Source organism: Telopea speciosissima, chromosome 1, assembly GCF_018873765.1.
Source record: "Telopea speciosissima isolate NSW1024214 ecotype Mountain lineage chromosome 1, Tspe_v1, whole genome shotgun sequence".
Taxonomy (NCBI): domain Eukaryota; kingdom Viridiplantae; phylum Streptophyta; class Magnoliopsida; order Proteales; family Proteaceae; genus Telopea; species Telopea speciosissima.
Genome location: NC_057916.1, coordinates 61,313,255 through 61,330,346, shown reverse-complemented (window position 1 = coordinate 61,330,346; position 17,092 = coordinate 61,313,255). Strand labels below are relative to the sequence as shown.

Genomic DNA, 17,092 nt, shown 5'->3' with positions numbered 1-17,092 from the left:
TCCATTCAACTCTATCATAAGCCTTAGACATATCCAATTTTATAGCCACTATACTAGATTTACCCTTTTTATGGGACAGTTAATGGAAGATTTCTTGGGCAATAACAATGTTGTTTGAGATTTGCCGGCCAGAGATAAAAGCTGCTTGGAATGGAGAGATAAAGGATGAAAGAAGAGGTTTCAGTCTTCCAGCTAACAGTTTTACAATTATTTTATAAGACACATTACAAAGACTGATTGGTCTGAAATCAGTCACATTCATTGCATCCTCTTTTTTGGGAATGAGACACAAGAGTGTGTGATTAATTCCAGAGGGGAGGGGGTGTCCCTGAAAGAAATGTTGAACAAAGGTAAGAACATCAAAAGCAATCAAGTTCCAAAATTTTTGGTAGAAACAAGCCTGGAACCCATCAAAACCTAGAGCTTTAAGAGCTCCAATAGAAAACACTACTTGTTTTATTTCCTCCAACTCAGGCAATTTGCAAATGTAGGTTTGGTCTCTTTCAATAAGAACATTATCAAAAAGGGATTCTACAAAGGATGGATCTAATGGATTGGAGGAATGAAAAATTCCTCGTAAATGAGGAATAAATTCATTAGCAATATCCATTAGGTTGTCCAGCCTGTCACCATTGTTATTAATGATGAAGTGAAGCCCTCTTTTCCTAAGATTTATTTTGGAGATTGTATAATAGAATTTGGTATTCCGGTCTCCATCTTGACATACAGATGTTTGGATTTTTGAAGCTAGAAGGTTTCCTCTGCTCTTTGGGTCCAATCAATTTATGCAGAAGTTGTACACAAATCCTTAGAAGAGGAGGCATTGCAATTTTCCAACATTGACAGATTATTCAATAACCCATTTTTAATGTTGTCAATTCTGCCAAAAGTGTGATGGTTCCAGTGGTTGAGGATACTTGCCATGCTTTGGATTCCAGAGGGTCATGGCCAAGATTTTTCCAAGAGGTATGACAAAAAAGAAGAAATTTTGAATGATAAGTCCAAGCATCATGGATATGGAATAATTTATTGTAGGACTTATTTGGCACACAGGTGTTAACAAGAATGGGGTTATGATCCGACCCTAGAGCAGGGATTTTATAAATCCCGGCAAAAGGGTAGGAGGAAAACCAATCAGGAGATCCAAAGGCTCGGTCCAGGCATTCCTTGATTAGACCTGGTGGTTTTTGTTTATTAGTCCAAGTGAATCTAGAGCCATGGGGAAAACCAATATGCTTTCTACCTCCCTTGTATTGGAGGTTCTCGTTTTTGTTTTTTTTGGGTAATAGCAACTTTATTTAGTAACTTAGGCTTATGACAATGTTTTTGTACGTTTTTGTTTAGGGAAAATTACATTTATCACCCTTGTAGTTTGAATCTAGAGCAAATTACATGCACCCCACTGTAGTTGGAAACAATATCAAACCCCCCCTAGTTTTACTATTTATGTGCACCCAGCTGGATTTATGGACGACTTACAAATAAGCCAGCCCCTACTGTCAAGTGTAAAACGTTAGTTGTAGTTAAACTTTTCTAAAACCCTATTTTACCCTTAAATTTTCCCCCATAGACCATTTTACCCTTATGAGACATAAGGGTAAGCCCAAACCCTTCTCCCATCTTCTGAACCTATCCCTTTCTTCTCCAGAGAACTACGCAGCGGAGAAATCATCGCCAGAGTTGTTGCTACTGCATGAAGGTAGCTTGCGGGCTGCTGCTGATGCTATTGAAAAGGGAAAATTGAAGTTGCTATAAATCCCCAAACTGTGCACTGCTCCGCTTTCCTCTCTGGCAGATCCATCTTCTCTTCGACAATCTTCAAGGACATTTGGCACTTTAAAGTAACCTTTCCCCCTTGAATCCATTACTAATTTGTCATGTTCTGTAAAATGTAATCAAAATCTAAATTTATTGTTAGATTTGTGCTAGGGTTTGTCTAATTAGATTTAGTTTAGATTAATTTTTGGCAATAGATTTGATCTCTTAATTCATTTTGATTTATCCATTTGATTTATACATATAGTATATAAATCCATCCCCAAACCGTGTTGTATGTTCCATTTTGATTGCTAATTTCCCAAATACTCTGCACATCTCTCTCCATTTCTGTTCTAGTTTGGTTCTGCAAGACCCTCTTAGGAAAATTTCTCCTTATCTTTCTTTCCATCCTACCATACCCAATTTTTTCAAGAGCAATTTAAGATTCAGAATACATTTTTAAGAATATATGCCTCTACTGTTAAAAAAAAAAAAATAGACAAATCTATTGGATTTAAAAAGATCTGATTTCTAAGGAATATAATCTTTTAACATTGGTTTGAGCTTTTTTGTATTTTCCATAACCTGGTATAACAGGGGAGAAACTCATTATCAAGAAGAGCAACTTCTCTTAACTATGGGAGAATTTGGTTGGTATGAAGGTTTTATATCACATTTGTTTCAGATATTCATCATTTATATAGTTCAACTTGAATGCCACACTTTGATGTAAACAGTTTGGGAGTTCCAAACTAATAAAATATTAATATTTTGGTCATTGAAACCTTACAGTTGCTTTTATCAGACTTCTAATTCAAAATACAAAGTTTTAATTGTATAGACCTTTCCATGTCTAATAATCTCTTGAATGAAGGTTTACTCATCCATCCCCAAACCTCCATAAATCTCTCACACCAGACCAGTTTACCTTCAACTTTAATCTTCCATCCCCAAACCTCCATAAATCCTAGTTCCAAACTTGTTTCTGAACCCTACCAGAAACCACCCATGTTCTGTCCGAGATTTTCAAAAACCCTACTAGCCTTTGCTCTAAGGAGCATGAAGGTAAGAAAGTGGAATTAGATGAGCCACTCTGAAGGGATATACTAGACCTAAAACATGTTAGAACTAATGATGTAGAACCTGAAATTTTGGTATGTATCCTAAATTAGTTATTCTATTTTGCTCTATTTATATGGACTTTTAAATTTTAATTTATAGGACATTGCCAAATATCTCATGAGTTTGATTATGTTTAACCTTATGATATTGAATAAGAGTTTATGTACATTAATTGCCTCTATCATTATGACCTTTTTCAGCTGCTCTCAAATCATGAATGTAAGGTGTGCTATTGTATTTCATTGGGAGAATAAAGTGTTCATAAAATATGTTGGCCCAGACTTGTATGGATACTTGGACATGGTTTTTTACATCTACAATTCAATCATTAACCATGTACCTGTAGGCCATAATGTAACCTTCAAAATCAGATGTGAAATGGCTGATGGAGTGGTCAAAGTGGTGACAGATGACTGGTCTATGTATGAGTTGTTTGATTTGACTGGGAGGGACGGTGTCAATTTGCATGTTTATGATCTTGAACTTAGCCCTGGTCAAATGGACAAGTATACAGTCAACAACTTCCCTAATGGGATTGTTTATAGAGAAAATTTAGCTAAGGACGCAGCTGCATTTGATTCCATAATTGATGGTATACAGCTTGAGAGGAGTCAAACTAAAGTTGTACCAAGAAGGCCAAAGCAGAGTGCTAGAAGGGGTGGTGCTATTTGTCGGGTATCGACTAGTGCTAATAGCAGTGATGGTAGTGGCTCTAATGGGAGTGCTAATGCTAATGCTACTGCATCTAGTAGAGTGAGAACAAGTCCTAATGATTTGAGAGCAGTTAGTCAGAGTGTTGCACAATCAGAGGAACCTGTGCATAGTTCAAGTCCATCCAGCAGTGATGAAGATTGGAGAAACCAAAGTGGTGATGATGATGAGCCAAGTGATGATGAAAGTGAAATAATTAAAAGTGAAGGTGATGCAGCTGATTTTGAAAACATGACTGATGGAAATAGTAAGAAGTGTTTTGGTGATATATTTCCCAGTGAATTTGAAGATGCTGTTTCTAATGACTCTAGGAGAATAACTTTAGAAAAAGAAAAAACTTTTGATGGTGTGTATCACTTCAGGTCTGTCCTACAGGACTTTGTGATTCAGGAGGGTTTTGAGAAGTTGTTTGTGAAAAATGAAACTACAAAGTTAGTGCTGTATGTAAAGCAAGTGGATGTACTTGGAGAGTGTATGCTTCCCGTGTTTCAATGACCAACACTACTGACAAGACTTTTATGATAAAGTCTTATGATCCAACACATACATGCATCAAGATCATAGAACACAAGAGTGTTACATCAAAATGGATAGTAGAAAAATTTGCAAATCAGGTTAAGACTAATCCAGACATGAATGTGAAGACAATGAAGGAAATTTTGGGTTCAACAGGAATTCAAGTCTCTTACATGAAGATGTACAGGACACGCAACATTGCTGTAGAAATTAATCAAGGTGCCTCTACACAGTCATATGCACTGTTACTTGAGTATGTTGATTTAGTCTTGAAGAACATGCTTGGTAGTATAGTCAGGCTACGTTAAAATGATAGGCATGACATGTCACAACCTCCAGTGTTTTAGAGGTTGTTTATATCATTTCATGCATGCACTAAAGGTTTCAAAAAGGGATGTAGACCATTCATTAGTATTGATGTATGTCATCTCAAGGGAAAGTATGGTGGTGTTCTACTGTCAGCCATATCTGTTGACGGGAATAATGCCTTATTCTCTATTGCATTTGGAATAGTAGAAGTAGAATGCAAAGACAGTTTGCGCTCTTTTTCCTTGAAAGTTTACATGAGGGGCTTGGAGATGCCAGTCATGATCAACCTCTGACTTTTATGTCAGACAAACAGAAGGTACTCTATTATTTACATATGTTGTTTATTTGCCAACATGTCTTTGTATTTTGATAATACTGACAATTTGATTATGTTGTATAGGGACTATCTGATGCAGTTGGTATGATCTTCCCATATGCTCAACAGAGATGTTGCAGTAGACATCTATATCAAAATTTCAGAAAAAGTTTTCTTGGTCTAATTTTGAAGAAGCATTTTTGGTAAGCATCAAGAGCCTATACTGTCATCTAGTTTGAGAGTAAGATGAATTTTATTAGGGAGCTTAACAATGAAGTATATCAGTGGTTGATTAAGAATCCCTTAAGCATGTGGGCAAGGCATGTATTTGATGATAGGGCAAAGAGTGACCATGCCACTAATAACTTGTCTGAATCTTTCAATCAATGGATAGCAGAATTAAGGCACATGCCTATTCTTATCTTAGTTGACCAACTAAGAGTGAAGATGATGGAGAGATTGTATAGACTGTATGAGAAAGGCTGTGGTTATGACATTTATGGTGTAGTCACAAAAAATGTGAAGAGAAAGTTGGACATGATGCAGCAAAAAACAAGGGAATACATTGTTCATCCATCTAGTCCACATACCTTTGAGGTGTAAGATATGTTTCAAGGTCGGTTGGTGGTTAATTTGATAGCTCATACTTGTACCTATAGAGTATGGAATTCTACTGGGCTGCCATGTAAACATGCAACAGCAGCTATCACTTTCATGAAGGGAACAACAAAACAATATTGTGATGCATTCTACAGTGTGAAGACATATATGGATGCATATAGTGGGATGATCCAACCACTTCCTGATTTGTCTGAATTGAAACCAACTGATCCTACCAAACTGGTACAACCTCCAATTCTTAAAAGGAGACCAGGAAGACCTCACACAAGTAGGAAGAAGGATGGTGATGAGGAGTATAAAGGTAGATCAAAGTATGTGATATGTAACATGTCACACCCTAAACCACCCCCTAGGAGGATTGAGCGGGTGACCCGGATGTCAAACCACATTTGCCAAATCTCCAGGATCTAGAAGCAAACACCACTCACAAGCACACATAGACATTCACCATAAGGTATTGTAAAGACAGAGTGCAGCTGAAAACTAAAGTTTTATATATACATAAATGAGTTACCAAATACATTATTCGGCCGTAGCTCGTAACCCACAGTGTTTACTACATACATGACCTTTTTCATAGCTTTACATCAAAGATACAAATAAACAAAAGTTGCATCTGTAAGCTATACAAAAGAAAAGTGCCAACAGACTATCCACAAAAAAAATATCCTCTGAACATCAAAAGAAGGACAACCACCATTAGATCATCTCCTCCAATCTAACTCTGTGTACCTGCATCAGAGGGATCACCTCCGTCGGGGTCCATACCAAAATGTTCATGATCTCCATCACCATACTGTCCGAAATGACCCTCCCATTTAGGGAGACATCCACCTACAAAATCATCTAAAAGAAAACATGTCCTGAGGGATGAGCTCCACTGTGCCTAGGAAATGAATAATAAATCATGCATGCAGGCACAACACATCATCATGAAACTATATGCTTGTATTCAATTTTATAACTCTAGTCCACCTAGCAACACAACTAAGTCACTAAGTGTTTGCTACTTGCAATGACTCGGGTAACAACCTCAGTCGCTTCTCTTTCGTTCTTTGGTTGCCACCTCAATCATTGCGGGTAGAACCCACGCTGGTTCGGGAGCACCGACTCCCTCCCTTGGCAGACCCTAAGATAACCATGACAACCTATCCTGGATTCTGTCCTCCTTGGCTTTCAGGAGGCCATGATCACCCAACACATGCACCCCTGTTGGTAAGGGCTGTAGCATAAGGGTATGTTCAACCTAGCCATATGATCTACATGGTAAGTATGAGTTGAGTGGTGTCAACCGTATCCCATCCTACGGGCTACCACACACCTCATTTCCAAGTATGCAATGTACAGTGCTCTCATAGCCCATATTATGGCTTACCATACCTTTCATTTCCAAGCCGACTACGACATCTAAACTAGTAGTTCAACATCATGCATTATATCAACGCATCCGTAAACAATTCCACAATCATAGCATTAATTCCAAATTTCCATAAGCATTTAAATAGAATTATAAAACTGATATCAATATAGATAAGTAATTTTATTATCTTCAAAGTGTTCATAGTGTTATACCTATAGAAATGATTCATATCCACTCACCTTGGCTATGCTCCACTTGCTCGAAGGACTGCCGGTCTTCAAAATCCTTTTGTTGTGGCCTGGTTGCTTGCAGTTGTTATGTTACATCTGTACCCGAACCTTGACTCAAACTCTGAATGTAGGTCCAGAACCCGATGGATCCAATGTCTTACCCACTAGCAACCTGTGGTACACTGACCGGGTGATTTTTTTGAAAGGGAAACTCCGGTGATGTCATACCTACCCGTTCGGGGGCAACCACCAACTTTGTGTTGCTGTTCTGTACACCAATTGATGTACAACCTAAGGTAAAGCTTCCACTTAATTAAATTAAGAATTTAATAACTTATAAATGTTTAAAACACTATATGTTAGCCAAAATTATGCATGGATAATGCCCAAGCCATGGCACAAGCCTCTATAGAGCCCAAATGCAAAAACAGCAGGGATTCACCTACTGGTCCATCCCTACTGGTCGATTGGATCGACTAGTGTTGCTGTCACATGTGAATTTCACTTCTGGTGGGTGGGGCCCAGTGTCTGGCACCCCGAATCACCTCCCCGCACTTAGATTGACCTGTGGGAATATTATCCTGACAATGTGACCATGTGGGACCCACCTATTAGCCTAGGCGCATTAGAATAGATAGGACAGCAGTAGTGGTCGATTGGTACTGGTCCATCCAATGGACCAGTAGAGCTGCAGTGACTAAAATCTGAAAAGGGCTTTGGTTTCACACCAAAAGGGGTCCCTAGGTACTGTTCTAAGCCATTTCAGGTGTTAAGATCATGTCTTTTAATCATGCTTTGCATTGGTTGATTGGACTAGTCTATCCAATGGGTTAGTAGCAATCAACCCATTGCTCAAAATACAAGAACAAAGCTGAGATGGTGTGTTCCATATCATAGACTATACTAATGGTTTCCAGCAAGGTGTTACAGACCTTGGGGTAGTTCAGAGGCAACACAGGTTCAGGTTTCCAGTAGCGGCTGGAGGTCTTGCGTATATGAGGCTCTAGGTAATGATCAATCCCTGTATTGTTCTGTTATTGAATGACATCTCCCATTGATATCCTTGATCTTGTTTTTGCTTCCGCTGGGTCGCACTTTGTTTGCTAACAATTGATGAATATGGCTGATGGGCATGACCATTTGAATCACAACCAAGTAGGTGTAGAAATATAACCACATTATCCTGTAGAAGCAACTGGTTCAATTTAGGATCTATATCTATTTATTTGTTTTCTACTAATGTTTGTGAAATCTTGTGCTTCAATAGTTTTATGGCTATAAAATTTGAGATGTGTAATAACTGGTTCAAACTCATGGATGTACTATTTAAACAATTTAAGTAGTTTTTAATGGTGATGTTTTGCATTTTTTTGGCTTAAAAAGACACACATATTAAATTATGGTATAAGTGGCATTTTACGTAATTCTTGGTAAACAACAGAAACAATTCTGATAAGTGTGACTCATACAAGTTTCTGTTTCTTCTTAGTTACAAAAACATTTTTTTTTCAGTGTTACCATAATCCATATAGCATTTCAGGACCCGGAAACACTCAAAAAACATAGACCCAAAAAACTGTGTAGGACCAAGAATCAGTTTTTTAAACAAAAGGGAAAATTATGTTTACCACCCGTGTAGTTTGAATCTATTATGTCTACCACCCCTACAAATTAATTTATTCAAAGACCTCCCCTGTATTTTGGAAAAACCTTACAACCGTACCCCTACCGTTAGATTAGAACAGTTAAGTAATGATGTCATCGCCCAATTTTAATCTAAATGCCCATATTACTCTTAATAAAACCTCATTCCTTATTTACCCTCACTTGGAATAAGTAATATAATTTTTTTTACCCCAAAACACCATCTTCTCAAATCTTAAAATGAAAAAAAAAAGGTTCTACCAAAAATAAATAAATAAATAAATAATGAAAATCAAAGGAGAACCTTTATCGCCTTTGAACAATGAGAGAACTGCCTCCATTCCCATCTCCGATCAACCGACGCCACCATTGCCAACCATTCCCTACAAGGGCGGATCCTGGAGTTGTCGGGATCGGGAACGAGTCATACATACCCAAAGCAGTTATGTCTCCGGAGAATTATGTGATGATGAAGGGAGGGCGGAGGCGTCGACGGTGATGTTTAGTGCCCTAGACGAATTGTTTGAGAAGAATGCCTACACGGCTACGCCTCTCTGGTATCTCTATTCCCTATGCTTAAAACCATTAAACCGCTCTTGAGTTCCCTTTTCCGTGTCAACTAAATACCCCTCTTTTTGAATCTTCGCTTTTTCAATTTGAGTCAACTTGAAACAATCCCTTCTTCTCCTAATCCTCTTTGGATTCTTCTTCATAATTTCTCTTTGAATTCTCTCCACACCACCATAATTCCCAATCAACACGACCTGAATTTGGGTATCTGATCAGTTAGAATCCGATGAAACCATGTCCTATGCTTACCTCTTCAAGTACATAATCATCGGTGACACTGGTACTTCTCCTTCCCCTCCCCACCCCCTTTTTTTCTTAATAATCTCGCTTAATTTTTGTTGATCTGTACATGTTTTCCTATCCAAATTTTCTCATTGACTTTATGTTTTAGAAATTTAGGAACGAATAAATCTTAATTTGTATCATATTGATTTGCAGTGAAATTCCTAAACATTATTACTTTCAGAAGTAGATTTTGTCCTTGCAATATTGTATGTCTGTGTCAGTGTGTGCTACAAATGAATGCTTTGTTAGTCGAGCAAACAAAGTCCGGAAAACACATCGGAGGCTCATCTAAGCACTTTATTGTTTCAAATGTTGTGTCAAATGTTGTGTCAGTGTGTACTGCCATGTTGTATGCCTTTTTTTTTTGTTAGAAGGGGATAGGGTCTTTTATGCATCAGGCAACGATCCTAACAGATGTTTGTCCCTTGCAGACAGTTAGAAGTTGTTCAGGGCACTCACCAATAACAAGTCCGATGAAAATGAAGATCTTAAGGTTTCCCCCTTCTCAGCAGGTTCTTACTTTCATTGCCAAGACCAACTTGGCTCCCTCCAAAGGACACAACACCCAACCTCCTTTAATGGCAGCGGCATTGGCGTACTCTCTATATACTGGTCAGCAGACATGCCTCCCATATGTGATTAGTCAGCACATGGCTCATGCGGTGGCCAATCCTAGCCGCAAGAACACCTTGCCATATGGTAGACTGCTCATCCGGATTTTCCTGCACTTTGGAATAGACCTCGATCACGAACCCAAATAAACACTCCGAGGGGCCTTTTGGGTTTAATGCCATACAGAGGATGGGGTTCTATTATGATTATTACAGTTCTGGGGAGCCGGTCAGATATAGGGAAGGAGGGGAACCCCAGGAGATTGATGATGATGATGAGGATATAAAGTTCATGGGATCCGGGCCGTATTCTACAGGGACTTCTAGTGCCAGAGAGGGAGGTGGAGGTGATGTTCTTTTGGCCATCCGACGGATGAACCTGAGGATGATGGAGGGTTTTGAAGAAGTCAAGAAGTAGTTCTTTTCTCAAGATCGGCATCTCGAGAGAATGGAGAAGGAATTGAATGACATCAACACCTTTCTCTACTATGGTGGTAGCGAGAGGACTGATGATCATGACGGCATGGAGGACTAGTCCGCTTCTCTCTAAAAATTGCAGTTGTCTTTAATTGAAATCTTTCTTTTCTTGACTTAGATTGGATGTTGTTGGAACTGTTTTACCCTTTTTCTTCTTTTTACTTTTATTGCTCTGTTTTCTTCTCTCTCTTTTTTTTTTTTTTTTATGAATTTGGTTTGGGAGGTTTGGTGCTAATGGGGATATGGATGTTCTGAGTTGGAAAGGATACAATTACCTCCAAGGGAGGAATCTTGAACAATTTGACTGTTGGATTTGGTTTTATATATATGTTTATATCTTTACCTATTTCTCTTACTTGGATCATTTTTTTATTATTGTGGATTGTTATATGCGATTGACTATTTATCACTCACTTAGGACCTAACAAAACAGTATCACGGTTAACGCTTAGCAACTTATGTTTCAAGTCCTAAATTTCATACTTGCCTATTATCTTCTAGGTTCTCAATTTCACCACAATCAGTCTTCTCCTATGTCTGCATACACTTATTTATGCTCTTGAGGCTTTAGGGACCATTCGTGAACTACTTAAAAGAGTCTCATTTTCTTTATAAACTGACAGTACACAACATGTGAAATTCTCAAGTGATCCAGTCCAATGTACACAACGAATGTACATTCCCATTTGTGTATTGGAAAAATAACCTTCCTAAGCACACAAAATGTGACCACTATGCCAGACGGGATGTCCAGTTGTCCCATCGCTAGTGGTGAACAGTTTTAGGTATGAATACCTATGAACAATAACTGAGCTTAACAACTGGGCATGCTAATCAAAATTAAAATTTATTAATTCAAATAGGAGTTCTTTACATCATTGCCAGTTACCCATGAACTTCACCCCCATATTCCTAATATGTTTTTCAAAAACATTAGGAGGCAATGTCTTAGTCATGGGGTCAGATAAATTATCTGTAGTGTCAACCTTAGCTATGGCTATGTCACCACATTGAATAATCTTACGAATCAAGTGATATTTTCGCTCCACATGCTTATTCCTCTGATGAGCCCTTGGTTCCTTCGCTTATGCTATAGCTCCTCTGTTTTCACATAACAATTGTATGGGTTGCTCCACTAGCTCAGGCACCACCCCTAAGTTTGTCAAGAATTTCTTGAGCCAGACAACTTCCTTGGCTGCTTCACTAGCCGCCAAGTACTCAGCTTCTGTTGTGGAATCGGCTGTTGACTTCTGTTTGGCACTCCTCCAAATCACTGCACCCCCACCAATCATAAAGACCACCCCAAAGGTAGACTTTCTATCATCCTTATCAGTTTGGAAATCCGAATCTGTATATCCAACTACTGACAACTGATCACAACCATATACAAGGAAGTAATCTTTGGTCCTCCTTAGGTACTTGAGGATCCCCTTGACAGCTGTCCAATGTTCTTATCCTAGATTGGATTGATATCGACTCACAACCCTATAGTATGACAAATATCTGGCCTGGTACACAACATGGCATACATCAGACTTCCTATTGCAAAAGCATAAGGAACTCTCTTCATAGTCTCAATTTCCTTAGGAGTTTGAGGACATTGTGACTTGGATAGACCAATTCCATGTCTGAGAGGCACATTTCCTCTCTTCGAATCCTACATGTTGAACCTCTCAAGCACTTTGTCAATGTAGGTTGACCACCTAGCACACAATTCTAAGTCAAGTGCATGCTACTGTGATAGCTCGGGAGACACTGTGAGTCACTTAACTTATCGCCATAATGAAACATCAGTTGTCACGAGGGAGCCTACGCCAGTAGAAGCCATCAGACCACCCAGTAGCAGACCCCGGTAGCCATCACTACCCCTGACATGGCCTCTCACCCCCATAGAAAATAGGTGCTCAGACTATCCAACACATAAACCCCTATTGGTAAGGGTCGTAGCATAAGGGAGCAAGAATCCTAGCGACAGATATACTACATGCAAGTCCTATCGTCCCAAGAGGTATTCCGGGTGTATCAACATCCCATTCCATCTAGTACCCGGGTACCAATACGGCATGATGCATACAGATCAGGATGATAATTAACAAGTTTTATTATTGATTCTGGGGTTTCGGTACCGGTACACTGGGCACCGTAACCCGATACAGTTGTGAGAACATTATCACATCAAATTCATAGCAGTTCATATTCAAGATAAATAATGTAATGCACAAGATGCTTATAATTCCTATAATAGCATGATAATGATTCTTTAATATATATCAAAGCCCAACCTGTTGCGTCAAGAAATTGCTCAGCGGTCCTTCGAGTGCCGTAACCTGCAAAAGACCCTGGGGTGATAAAGGAGGACCGGTGTGGTTCCGACCTAGGACTCTTCGATGCCTAAGTTAGATCTCTCTGAGCAAACAGATGAATAGTAGTATTCAATATGAGTTAAGTTGTCCTCAGATGGGGTTGTGTACCTTGCCTTTTATAGTAGTGTATGATGGTGTGGAGAGTCCCAGTTGATGTAGAGTGTTTACCGTAGGTGATAGAGTCCCTGAGTAGCAGGGCTTATCCTTGATAGGTTGTCTTCCCGTGAGACGTGGTGTCATGGTAGACCTGGTAGTCGTCTTCCTGAGAGACTTGGTATCCTTGATAGACTTGGTAGTTGTTTTCCTATAAGAAGTAGTGTCTTGATAGACTTGGCGTCCTTGGTGGATAGACCTCATCTACGTGGTAGATGGGGTTTCTGGTGCATGAGTCCGTTCAGACTACGTGACTTGATAGGCGGTGGCCTAGAGTCCTTGTGATGGTGCATGTCTTGTTGATGGAGACCGTGGTACCTTGTTCTTAGACCAGGGTCTACGCCTGTGCTTGTCTGAGGTCACACCCAGAGGGTGGTCATGCAAATGGCCGTCCGTGGAGGGTGGTCATGTGGATGGCCGTCCATGGAGGGTGATCATACAGATGGCCGTCCCTGGAGGGTGGTCATGTGGATGGTCATTCGCGGAGGGTGATGATGCGGATGGCTGTCCATAGAGGGTGATCATGCGCCCTTGCCCAGTTTGGATCGAGTCCATCCTTGGTTCATCGGTTTAGTTCTGGTTCGGCCCTGGGCAGGTCTTCTTTCCTGATTTAGGACATGTGGCAGCCCCTGATTGGTTGGTGTGAATTCAGGTTCATCATTTGCCCCCCACTCTCTTGGAACGGAGTGCTCAAGAGAGTATCCTCCATCTCCTTGTATCAACTAGGGGGCTCCCTGCGAATAATTTCTTCTCTGAAGGTGTGCTTGTGAATAACTTGGTGAGGGAGAGGTTATAGGTTCAAACCCCTCCTTCCCCATCTTTTTGTCTCTTTTTTCTTTTTTCCCATTTTGCTTTTCTATTTCTCTTCTTCTCTCTCTTGCTTTTCCACTTTTTAATTTTTGCTTCTTCTACTTTTGCTTGGTTTTGAGTTTTGTCACTATTCATTGTGCCCCCCCATGTGCTTGTTCTTGGGTCACCATGGGGAGTAGTGTCTTCCCCTTGCTTGCTTGACTCTTTTAGCCTTGCCTTTGGACTTGGTTTGTGCCTGTTGCGGTTTTGAGTTCGTGTATGGTCACATCGCGTCTTTTGAGGGGTCCATGGTCATGATCTGATAGGCGCCCGGGGGTGTGCTTGTCGACTCGCGCCTAGTGCATTTGGTCCACGCCCGTAGGTGGTCCGTGCCTAGCCTGCTGGCGAACCACGCCCATAGGCCTGTGCCCATGGGCGGTCTGCGCCCATCTTCTTGGTCGATCCGCACCCGTAGGCGGTTCTCGCCCGTGGGCGGTCCGCGCTTGTAGGCGTCCGCGCCCGTGCTGGTACCCAGGTGATAGATGGAATGGGAAGTTGATGCACCCAGAATACCTCTTGATACGATAGATTCATATAGCATTTTGCATTTTGGATTTGTAATTTGTGTTAAAAGGGACACGGGTGGTAGATGAGTAAGTTCCTACACCGTGATCGTCTTATTGATAATCCAGTCCGAGGATCGAGGGTATGTTTTGGTACCGTGGTCGGGATTATCGGAGGTTTGCTGGAAGACCGATGGTATGTTCTGGGACCGACAGACTTCCATTGACATAGTTAGGGTTATATTGTTGGGGATCGAGGGTAAGTTCCGGTACCAGGGATATGGCTCTACTATGTCGTAGATTAATGGTGTTGTATCGTTGGGGATCGAGGGTAAGTTTCGGTACCAGGGATACAATTCCATTACTCTATATAGCATAGCATTCATGCATACATTACATCTCATCATCATCAGTAGCATCATTCATCATTATTCATATTACATATCGTACTATTGTGTATACAGCATGACTGTAAATCGGATCTGATGTGTGAGTCATCATTGGTGGTATGGGATGTCAAAGATATTCGCTCATCAGGTTCAACTTGTAGTCCCATATTTGTTGTGTGTGTGGTTCAATTTCTTGCTCATTGGGCTAATGGAAGCTCACCCCTCGGGAAACCCTTCTTTTTAGATTATGATGTAGGTTGTATAGTGCCGGTGGATGATAAAGGACCCGGTAAAGGATATGGATGTGAAAGTTGGTCTATGACCGTTGATACTTCTTTTCTTCCTGTTGCTTTTAATATTGTGTTTCCTTGATGTATTTTTCCTTCCTTTATTTATACTATCAAACAACTTCTATTGTCATAACTTTTAAATTCAAGGATAATGCACTTTATATATCTATTATCATCGTAGTTATTTTCCTAAATGAGAATCACTAGTATTTATTACAAGTCTTTCGCAATTCTGATATTAGTTTTGATTCTTGTTTGTGGGACTGTGAGGTAAGCCACTGCATCGAGATCCTGGAAGTGGTTAGGATGTTGGAAAAGCATTCTAGTCATACCCCTTTTATAATATTTTATCCCTTATTGGGATGGGGGTGTGACATCCACCATCTTCTTCCTCCTTCTTCTCTTTTTCTTCTTTTCTTCAAACCTTACCCAGAAAAGCAAGAGGAGGGATGGTAGGGCAGCCAAACCCCTTTGGCATGCCTTCCATCTTCTTCCTTTCCCCTCCCATTCCTCTTCCTACTTCTTCTTCTTCTTCTTCTTCCTTACCTCTTCTCCTCCACGGTTTGGCTTGGAGGGGGAGTGTTACACCCGTACCCCAAATATAACCCTACACCCCAGGGCAGTTTAGACCTTTACCTAAGAGGCAATGCCACGGTGGCACTAGCCAACACCTGTGACCTTAGACTTAAAATATTACTAAAAGTGTCCCCTCCAAAACCTGGAAGTGTGGGTCAAAGCCCCGTAGTTTTCCTTGAAGTTTGGGCCTTGACAGCAGCACCGGAGTCATGAACGGACTCATTCTTACTGAATCCGCTCGAGGATCCGTCCGTGCTGTCATCTGCCTTTTTGGTTTCTTTTCCTATGGGACCCACATCTCCGTATCCCAGACACCATAATTAAACCTTTGGACCATATGGACCCCTACCCCTCCCATTAATTGATCAAGTTGGCTATGAAAGTGGGGCCCACAAAGCCTAACTTGATTTAAATAATGGGTTTTCATAACCTAACTAAAACCAAACAAGACTTAAGGGCTAATAAGTCTAGTGAGGCTTGGACCCAACCCAAATAGACCCTAATTAACTAAATGGACTTAAGGGCCATAACTTGGACCAAACATGGCCTAAGACCTAACCCAAAACCCATTTAGAGCCTTACATTCTAGGGACCCAACCAAACATAACCTAAGGTCCTTTCTACCCCTTAAAGATAAGAGAATCCCTCCCATTCACTTATCTCTCCCCCTCCCAAACAAATCGTGGAGGAGAAGAGACAAGAGAAGAATGAGGAGGAGGAAGGAAGAGGGAAGAAGTAGAAGTGGAAGAGGAATGAGAGGGGAAGGAAGAGGGAAGAAGTAGAAGTGGAAGAGGAATGAGAGGGGAAGGGAAGAAGATGGGAGCTATGCTAAAATGGCTGGGTGCCCCACATCTCCTTCTCTTATTGTCCGAACGAAGGGAAAAGAAGAAGGTGAAGGAGAAAAGATGGAAAGGAAGGGAGGAGGCCAAGGGGGCTCACCTAGCCTTGGATTCCACTTCTCCATTGGAGGATCTCACCAAGGTAAGACCTGAGACTGGTTCTCCTCCATTTTCCCTTTTGTTTGGTAGATTCCTTAAGCTTGGACTGACCTAGGGTTCCATGTGGGACTCAAGGTGGAGTTCGGTCCCTAGTTGGAGCTCTAATGGAGTTGACCTAGACCTGGTTTGAGCTTCCATGAGCTGCACTTGTAGCCATTGCTGCTAAGCTTTGGTCTTGGACTTTGAAACCCAACCCTTGGACCCCAATTGAGACCAATCCTTATGGATCTTGGATCCATGGGGTTAAGCCTAGGTTCTAGTGACCCTAGAAAGGCTTAGGCACCCCTCCTATGACCTTGAGAGCTTGGGGCACTCCAAGCTTCAAGCTGAAGCGAAAGCCCTTTGAAATCTCGGACTGGATTGTTGGCGGATGAACGACCGGATCCACCATTTGTGGTACCGTCCGTCAGTCTACCTATTGCAAACCCTGCGATTTGGCCT

General features: G+C 40.8%; 1 protein-coding gene across 1 annotated transcript; it reads left to right on the top strand.

Moving 5' to 3' along the window:
* The first annotated feature begins 4,082 nt into the window (after positions 1 to 4,082).
* On the top strand, positions 4,083 to 10,471 carry LOC122652326. Its single transcript, XM_043846040.1, has 6 exons — positions 4,083 to 4,392; positions 4,489 to 4,664; positions 4,817 to 4,935; positions 4,993 to 5,331; positions 5,488 to 5,664; positions 10,270 to 10,471. Exons 1-6 carry the CDS (start codon positions 4,083 to 4,085, stop codon positions 10,469 to 10,471), a joined length of 1,323 nt encoding a protein of 440 aa, XP_043701975.1.
* The last annotated feature ends 6,621 nt before the right edge of the window (positions 10,472 to 17,092 follow it).

Excerpts from the sequence above, each read along its gene's own strand:
- LOC122652326 (XM_043846040.1), top strand. The coding sequence starts at position 4,083 with ATGACCAACACTACTGACAAGACTTTTATGATAAAGTCTTATGATCCA. Across the intron at positions 4,665-4,816 it reads TGCGCTCTTTTTCCTTGAAA|GGACTATCTGATGCAGTTGG; the intron begins GTTTACATGAGG and ends TATGTTGTATAG. Across the intron at positions 5,665-10,269 it reads GAGTATAAAGGTAGATCAAA|TTCTGGGGAGCCGGTCAGAT; the intron begins GTATGTGATATG and ends TGATTATTACAG.